Below are 9,620 nucleotides of genomic sequence, written 5' to 3'. Positions count from 1 at the left end.
AATGTGGCCCTAGAAACTTCTTAGTGCTCATATATAGTATACATTGGACTTTATCAAAACCTTCATTGTTCCCTATGTAATAATGCCCGATATCATTTTACTAGATTCAATTTGTTGTACTGCAATAAAGCGAGATTCTGAAAGAATGCTTGTAAGCTAATATACACAAAGCTGACATGTAAAATTTCAAATCTTTCATGACAGAAGCCATCAAAATAAAACATGAGAAATAAAAACATTTTATCTGTGTATTCAGAATCACACACAAGTTACCTTTACAGTTCAATTTACTATATAGAAATCATTTGGGTTTTGTGTTTTCAGTTAAATTCTGAACCGAGATTACAATATTGTAAATTAAAAAAGATTGTTACATTAATTCAGTACTTTTTTTAGCATACCAAATTGAAATACATTAAGTTCAAACTCCAGGTTTATGGCAAACAGTCTTCAAATACAATACAGACATTTCTTAAAGTTACCATATCATTCACATTGATTTTGCAACTCTGAGCTGTTATACATAACAGTCCCCTATGGATACGGCAAAACTGACATGCCACGAAGCTCAAAACTGTACCATCTTTTAAAAGATTTGGCATTTCTGGACCACAAAGCACAACATGTAAAGAAGGTTGGGAACAATTCCTCCTCGTTACAGTTAAAAAAGGTTACATGGTAGCTTGGAATTTTGCATAAAACCCCATATTACATACCTTGGGGAAGTCCAAGGTATAAGATGATAATGGATTGGGGTTCTAAATTTGTTTTATCAGTAGAACCCATAAAATTCAAATGGGCATTAATCAAATCAAAAAATATTAAGCACCTACTGGTTTAAGAGATTGAATTTATTAAGAGATTCATGATCTGATCAATTTCTTTACACCTTGAAATCGAGGTGTGAAAACCAGCTATTAAGTGCATTCCAAACTTCTCCTATGTAGCACAGGTAGAATTTTCTGTCCATTGGCACCAAAGTGAAGTCACATTTCCTCTTGGGAGACAGAAATTCCACATCTGAACATAGAGTAAGTTAGGAAAAAATGACCCCTGTTATTTTATTACTATTGTGATTCTGAGTTCTAGGATTACTAATACACTAGCAGTGAACAACGCAAATTCCTGGCAACAACTGTCAGGTTAGTGACGCTAATTCCCTTCCCCCCAATCACCATAAAATTTTAGTATGAAAATTAATAGTAGTTACACTAAGCTGAACAAATGGGAAATAATAAAAAACTAAGCAAGTAGCTAAATAACAAAACAAACCCTTAAAGTTTGAAATCATTGTAATTGAAAATAGGTGTGCTTCACTTCACCTCCACCCCTCACAATTCTGAATTTAAATATTCCGTGCAAAAGAGCATCAGGTTTCTGGATATAGATGTAGCCCTTCTCTAAGTTTTAGTGCGCTACAGAGTTTTCTGCAATTTTTATTCCCTCCCCCTGGGCTTATTCAAAGTGTTTAACAGAATCTTCCATTTCAGCTGAAAGATTTTTGATTTAAAGACTAAGTTACTCTATGCATTCTATCTATACAGAAACACCTATTATTACAATTGGTTTATGCAGGATTAACATTTTTGGTGTTAAAATTGTTAAACATCATGCTTACTGCACATCAACTCTCCATGATGCATCTGAACTTCACAATGATTTACCAAACATCTTATTTAAATTACTAATTAAATAACTGAAAAATGTACTGAGCCAAACTAAACTTAAGTGGGCTATAAAAGAAAATAGCCTTCAAAACAGTTCATATACACATCTATTTCAAAACTACCTTTGCTAGCTAGCCCCTTTCCCAAAGTTTTAGCCTGAAAAACAGTAAAATCTACACAAAATTTTATTGCAATCATACAAGGGTTACATTAGGTCAAATACAACAAATACTATGATGCAATTTTACATTTATTAAACTACAGTTCAAAGCACAAATTTACACATTCTAAATACACTAAACGTATCTAATGAAGTCACACTGGTCTTCCACTGACATCTGATATATCTGGGTGAAAGACATTAACTTTTTACAAGACTTTTAAACATGAATCCTTAGTATAAAAACTGTGTACTTGTATGTAAACGATTTAATGGGGAACCCAATTAATGGGCTTCCATCTCCACTAAGTCATCCATTTTGTTGCATATTTTATTTTAAAAGCTTAAGGGGTGGGACAAACTGTGTTTAAATCTGGATACATTATATCTAAATCTCCCAATTATTCCCCAATGAATTATAGATGAAAGCTGATTTTTGTCTGGTCCCAAATAGCTATTACTAATAGTTTGTTTCCGAGAGAATTAAACAGAATAAGGTTGTTTGAATTTTTTCCACACTGGAATGCAGACCAGACAAGCTTAACCTGCAACTTCAGATCTAAAGAAGCGTTAATGCCTGTTTAAGCTTCGGTGGAAAAGCTGTCTTCTTGGCTCAGCTGAATGCAAGAAGGCACAAAGAAGAAGTTCTTCATCATTGTGTCTGAAGTAATTCCAGCATCTTGCATCTCATACCTACATTAAAAAAATGCACAATTCTGAATTTAAGCACAAAGGCTACACAACCACGTAAAATATGGACAATGAAATAACACTTAAAAGATGAACATTTTGCTATTACTTGCAAGTTATGAATCTGTTACAAATTAAAATTAGTAAACATTCTGTCACCTCGAATTTCCAATTTGCTTTAAAATAAAAACAATCACCTTACCAATCATTGAATGACATCATGTAATAAATAGCTGGCCTCTGAAAATCATTAAAAGCAGATGGTTCATGGAAAGAATCTGCTCCCATGTTATCAAAAATAAGCCAATCTCCCACATTCAGCTCAGGAAGAAGACAGTTTTCCACAATTTGATCAAGCTCATCACAGGATGGACCCCAAAGGCTGCTTGTAAACAGAGGCTCATCTTCCTTGTATTTCTGTAAGAAAGGAAAGTTTTTTTTAAAGATTAAGGTTTTACTCATGCTGAATTTGAGGTACTGAATTTGAGAAGAGCATTTTTCACTATTTCCAAGCCAATGTACCCAACGAAGAAGGCAGGTCTATAGCCAGGGGCAGTGGTGCTCCTTAACGCCTTCTATGGCAACAAAGGGATCAGACCAAAGCCAGAGGAATGCAATCCTCATTAGAGGGCAATATTCTCCATCTTAAAACATTTCTCCGAAAATTGGGATGCATCTTAAAAATAACATCTCAGTTTATAAACTGCCAAGAGCAGTTTTGGTATTATTTATAATAAAACTTGCCTTGTGAACCTCTGGAATGGTATTTAAGTCCTCAGACAGTTTACTTGCAAAAGAACCATAAACACCATCATTCATATAATACACGAAGGCTGGTTCATCACTTCCGGTTTTTTCTACTGAAAAAACAAACAAAACGAAACAAAAAACAAGAAAAATGAAAGTGGATTTATAATAAAATGTCTAATATAGTTATTACACGAAAACATTATCAAATACATTGAATATTTATTGACTGATTCTTAGTTTTCACATCTCAAAATATTTAAACAAAAAACCACACATATATACTGACATACTTTCAACAAAATAGCCTTTAAAAAAACACACTTTACAAAGGAATATAACCAATGAACACATGAAAAAGGTGCTCTATTTCCTCGGTCACCAGATAAATGCAAATTAAATCTACAATGAGCTACCACCACCACCACACCTACTGAACAGATAAAAGACTGACAAGACAAAAAAATCAGTGAAGGTGGGGCACAACCAGAACCTGCACATATATACCGTCAGTGGGAGGTTAAAATGGTATCACCATTTTGAAATCTTTTAAAACATCTACTCTATAACCCAGAAATTCTATTCTTAGTCATTTCCCTAAAAGAAAAAAAAAGTGTCTATCCATAAGACTTTAAACAAGAATGCTAATAGTTTATTCATAATACCCCAAAACTGGAAAATATTCATTAGTAAGAAAATGGATAAACTGTATATTCATACAGAACATCAGCAACATGAAACGAAATGGTTCAGATATTACACTGATGTCTTTAAACAAAATAATATACATTATATGATTCCATTTATATGAAGTTCAAGGACAGCTCAAACTAATCTATGGTGGAAAAACAATCAGAAGAGTATCTGGTGAGGGAACAAAATTGAGAAAAAATTCTAATATATGAAAATTATATTTTGACAGGGATGCTATTGTAAGCCTTAACTTGTCAAATTACATATATACTTAAGTTGTGCTCATTCTATATAAACTTATGTAAAAAATACCCCTTAAACAGATACTGAATCTAGTTAAATGACTTGCTTTTTTGCAGTGGTATGAGGTAGCTATTCTGAAAACACTGTGTATTCTCTAAACTTAAGTGTGTGTGTGAGATAATGGGAGCTAGATTTCTCACTGTTGGGAAAGGGAGTTGCAATATGAAAAGGGATAAAAACAGAATGTACCCTGTGGGCATGTTTTTGACATACAGATGTTTAAGAAATTAAAAAACTCAAAAGTTAAAAAAAAATTGCTCAATTGAGGAAAAAGCTATAGAAGTCTTCTTAATGTAGAAGAGCACAGTGCTACATACATTTTTTATTTAAAAAGTTATTCTTATAGACTGTCCAGTGCTTTTTTGTTGGTTTGACTAGAGAGATTAAAGATCCCTGCTGGCCCTTGTTATGTAAGAAAGTATTTGGCAGATTCTCCCTGTGACTCATCTGACTAAAAGGAACACAATAGAGACATCACCCGAAAACACTGGTTCTTAACAGTTACAAGAATCAATCACCTGGGGCAAGTGCATCTAAATATGCATATCTAAACATCAGCACCAAGAATGTTGGATTGAGGAAGTCTTATGGAGTAGGACCTTGGCTAGGGCATTTTGAAAGCTCCCTAGCTACCTATACCTGGCTAAAGACCATGTACAGCTAGCTTCATAATCCATAAAATGTCCTGTAGGGTCACCAACCCCTTGGGCGTGGATGAGCACCAGTCTGTGGCTTGTTAGGAACAGGGCCCCAGAGCAGGTGAGCAACAGGTGAGTGAGTATAGCTTCGTCTGTATTTGCAGCCACTCCCCAGCACTAGCATCACCGACTCAGCTCCACTTCAAATCATGAGGTGTTAGATTCTCATAGGAGCACTGGTCCCTGGTGCCAAAAAAGTTGGAGACCGCTGCTCTAGTATATTTACACTTTGGTATCTGATAAGTTCATCTTCAAAATAATTGGAATTATCTATTAACAGAAATTATAAACTTTGTAACTTACCTCCAGAGGAAAATTTATCATTTTCAACAACTTTCTTTGCAATGATATTAACTGCAAGTGTAAATGCAGAAGACACATAATAACTTCCAGGTTCTGAAATTATCTTAATGCCAGATCCTTCAGGAAAGTAGACATCCAACAAAGGGCTGATAACATGATTAACCTATGGATTTAAAATCCCACATTATGGTTTCAATATTGGATAATTCAAACTACAGACCATTGAACTTTGTTATTTAACAGGTATCTGCAAGCAAATAGGCTTTCAAGTCATCAAAGTTTATCTGGTATTATCCGATGGCATTAATTAAAAAAAGAAAACTGTAACACCTATGGCTAATACCTACTGGTGATTATTTAAAGCATGCTTCTGTCTCTATCACTAACATCAGTGGACCAAATTTCAAATCAGTTTCTAGATTAGAGAATGTGGAAGGAGGGCAGGAAGGTAAAGAGTGATATGTATCTGGACAAAACAGCTTAAGCTGTCCAGGTTATGAAAAACACTCCCTGAATGCACAACACAACTGAATAGAAACTTTCTGTGATAAAATTATGCTACAGGATTCAAAAATTTTATTAAACTTTTCAAAGTTAAGTCTTATGTTTCCTTAGAATTTTAAACAGATATGACAGGCTTTTAGTTCTTGCTACTGTAAAAACCCTAATCTACCCATCCACCACTTAACTGGCAAATAATAAGAGATTACTCCAAAATGTCCATCCACTGAACAAAGTTTACCTCTTCCAATTGAAATTCAGTTCCTGTAAAGCCTCCACCAATGTCTAACATGTTCATTGTGAAGCCAAATTCTCCCTAGAGAAGAAAAAAAAAAACTTTTCAGTGCTTTTCCAAACTGTAATGGATACAAGGACATTTCAAAATCCCTCTCCCAGAGAAGTAAATATCTGTTCTGACCTTTAGTACAAAGTTTTTTGGTTTCTAACGGAAACTGATTAATTCAATGTTATATATATTAGCTTCCTGATATTGTCTGTACTATCTTGCAGACAAGTAAATTACTATTCCATTCCTTTATCTGCTTATAAATTGTGACTATATAGACCTCTGCTTATATTATAAAAAATTTGTGTCATAAGTATGAAAATACTTCAGAGGTAGAAAAACACTGAATTGTAACATCCCAGCTTTAAGTATCAAAACAATTTAAGGAAAAAACTTACAGCCATGTCAAACACACATCGAGCATCAGAGAGAGCATGTACATATACTTGAGACTCTTTGCAAGCACTTGAAATATGAAATCTGAAAGAAATAAGAGGAATAAATTTAAAGCAGCCAGTTTTAGAGGCCCTTCCTGTAATTCCTTTCAATTGTTGGTCAACATATTGACATGGTTAAGTGTTTGTCTTAACTCCACCAAATAAAGTATTAGAAGCACTAGCCTCTAATCACCAACTTACAAAACCTGCCTTTCTAGAAAAAGCAGTGTTTGGAAAATATTGTAAGTTTACAAACAATTTTTTAACAATGAGTTATCGGTCATGATTCATGGTTATCAGATGGGAGGAGTGCTTTTATGTATACATGGTAAAGTAACAAGCACCACCAATAAAACTGGGTTATAAATCTTTTATTTAAATGTATGATTTGTGACAAAATATTAAAAAGGGTCTGTGAAATAAATACAAATGAACATTAATCCGGCTATTACTGATACTTATCAATATTACTTAAGTAATAAAGATTCAGAAAATACTTAAATTTAATTGAAATATGATTCTGTACTGTTTGTGGAAGTGGTCACACAAATCTGTTAAAATTCATAGTATACACCCAATTTTCTCTGTTAACTTAAAAAATAGAACTTATGAAATAGAAATATGAAAACTCTCAAATATATGTCTATATTGTCACGTAAGACTTAACAGTGTTGAGTCTTCATCCATTTTGACAAACAATTTAAAAAGCAAGATCTTGTACTATAGTGAGACTAGCAATGGACTGGCAACTCAGAAAATCTGGAGCTCAGACTATGATCAAAACATTAACTCTCTCTAGGTCTCAGTTTCCTCACATGTAAAACTGAGGATAAAATTAGTCTACTAATTTACTGAAGTGCCCCTGAGGGATAAAAAAGGTGAAAGTCTTAAGGATAGGGGAAAAAAAATGAAATGCTATCTACAACTTAAAGCTGAAAGCCATTTTGGTATTCGTTGGAATTCTAATAAATCCCCTACATTCAATTTAAAAGGTGACATAAATGACTAACTCAACTGAAATTTTACCTCTTTAACAGGGGATGGGGACATACAGGTATAAAACAGTTTGAAGGATAAAAATGTATTTAGTTTTCCCTAAACTAAGAAAAAATATATATATATATTAAACTGAAAGTTGAACTATTAGAGGGAATACAAATGAAGTCTTAAATGAACAATCAGAAAGATTGTCACCATAAAATGAAGTTTAAAACAAATACTCACTTAACCCCAATAATTTGGACATCAAGTTCCTTAGCACATTCCAAGACATGCCTACAGTTCTTCAGGGTAGTGCCAAACTTCATGTTACCCTCTTCACCTCCAATATTATCTTCTGTTGCAATATGTAGTAAGACCCTAAGAGAAGGGGAAGATGATTGGGGCAGAGTTGGTTTACATCATCATCAGCACATGTGAAGCCTGAAGGTTGTAGGAAGTGTGTTGAATATGTTGCCAGAGCTCCCAAATCCAGCGACGGATGAATCAAGCGAACCTAATGAAAAACAATCCTGTATAGAGAAAAAACTAGCAATTAGGGCCTAAAGCATGACGCTTACAAGGATGGGAATTTGGAAAAAATGCAGGAAGTTATGACTCTGTTGTAGCAGCAAGAGTCGGTAGGGCTCTGTAATGAAAGACGACATTACTTTCAAATGAAGTCCATCAGTCTATAAATCCACCTAGAAAGACTAAATTGAATAGCAATGCCATCATTGTCTTTCAAAAAAAAAGCATCAGGGCCTTAAATGTTTGAAATTTCCCAAATTGTTCTAGCTGAACTTCCACCCACTTATTCTGAATATTCCTCCTATTAACCACATATTTAACAAATCTTCAAGTAATTACAAACCACCAAAAACTGTAAATATAAAAATGCTGTTTGTAAAAATGGTTTTCCCAAAGAAATCCTGATGAATTACTGATGATCAGAGGGGGCAAGTGTGATGAAAGCAAAATTATTCTACGTATGGGTACAATCAACTCTATCAAGAATATAACGTTCAGTTTACAATTTAACAGTAAAAATTCTAAATCAGGGCTTGTCATAGAAGAGAAAGTTTTTTTTTTTTTTACAGAGACAAGTATTTCTCTAGAATTTTCTGAAAAAGCCCTATATCCAAACAAAGGTTTTCAGGGTAATCGATCCTATCAGAGTTAATTTTTAAGAATGCCAGTAAAGTCAGTAAGAAAATTACATACAAGGAAAATGTGGATATGATATACGTTTTTCAGATATAACTCAAAGAAAGCAAACAATTTTGAGCTAACAGACTTTAAGTATATATTCTAAAGTCTTCTTGACATAGCAGTTCATGACATTCATTTTGCCTTAAAATCTGCTTTTAAAGAGTAAACTTTTTAACTAAAAAAAATCTTGGGAATGGATGCAGGAACAAGTAAAAAAAATTACACTTCCTGTTCAAAGAGAATTCTGGGCCTTAAAGAAACCCCTTGATTCACTAAGGACCAATCACCTTTCAAGAACTTTATGGCCAAGGGCAGATTTTAAATCCTCAGCTAACCAGGAAAAAAAAGCTGGCCAAAATAAATCCTGTTCCCAACAGGACAAATAACTAGCAGGATTAATGTGGTTATGAAAAAAATACAGCAGTGGCCCTAATTATCCCATCAAACACATCATCACCTTTGATTTAAAGATTATAAATTTATACCCTAAACTGCCCTTATCTCATCCCAATTCCACATGATGGTCAGGAGTAGGTGGCCAATAAAATGCTATTAGTATTTTCCATATAGAGGCTTTAAATAAATTACAATACACATCACAGCTCTATATAAGTGCCTCCCCTCTCCCCAGGCTAAAGACAAACTCAAACCCTAAGCAAGCAAGATAATATTCCCAGTTACTTAGTTTTACACTTACTTGGCATTTGGGTGATTACGTGCAATTTTCTTCAATTCAACTTCACTATCACATGTCATGATGTTCACTCCAACTTTTGCTGCATACTTTATCTGAGACACTTGCTTGCAAGGACTTATGTAAATGATGTTTTCTGGAGATACACCCAATTCTTGTACTAAAGCCATTTCAGTCTGTAAATACAGATTTTAAACAGTGTCATCTAAAAGTCAAAAATTTCTGTTACTTTTCATTCAATAATTACCTCT

At 33.9% G+C, this 9,620-nt stretch overlaps 1 protein-coding gene across 7 annotated transcripts in view; it reads right to left on the bottom strand.

The window, feature by feature from the left end:
• Positions 1-223: 223 nt before the first annotated feature.
• The window catches only part of AZIN1 (antizyme inhibitor 1), a 27,916-nt gene continuing 18,519 nt past the window's right edge, over positions 224-9,620 (bottom strand). For 4 of the 7 annotated variants that reach the window (XM_039853859.1, XM_039853860.1, XM_039853863.1 and 1 more), the window contains 8 exons: positions 9,373-9,545; positions 7,710-7,844; positions 6,447-6,528; positions 6,004-6,078; positions 5,262-5,424; positions 3,262-3,377; positions 2,720-2,934; positions 224-2,520 (listed from right to left, as the gene is read on the bottom strand). In XM_039853859.1, coding sequence (XP_039709793.1) covers positions 2,409-2,520; positions 2,720-2,934; positions 3,262-3,377; positions 5,262-5,424; positions 6,004-6,078; positions 6,447-6,528; positions 7,710-7,844; positions 9,373-9,545 — 1,071 coding nt within the window. In that variant the 3' untranslated portion in view covers positions 224-2,408. Of the gene's footprint in view, positions 2,521-2,719; positions 2,935-3,261; positions 3,378-5,261; positions 5,425-6,003; positions 6,079-6,446; positions 6,529-7,709; positions 7,997-9,372; positions 9,546-9,620 lie in introns of those variants that run through there. The other 3 variants (XM_039853865.1, XM_039853864.1, XM_039853866.1) reach the window with 2 other exon arrangements.

This window comes from Pteropus medius, unplaced genomic scaffold, assembly GCF_902729225.1.
Source record: "Pteropus medius unplaced genomic scaffold, Ma_sr-lr_union100, whole genome shotgun sequence".
Classification (NCBI taxonomy): domain Eukaryota; kingdom Metazoa; phylum Chordata; class Mammalia; order Chiroptera; family Pteropodidae; genus Pteropus; species Pteropus medius.
Note: the sequence above shows the minus strand (reverse complement) of the source record. Positions and strands in the feature narration are given on the sequence as shown.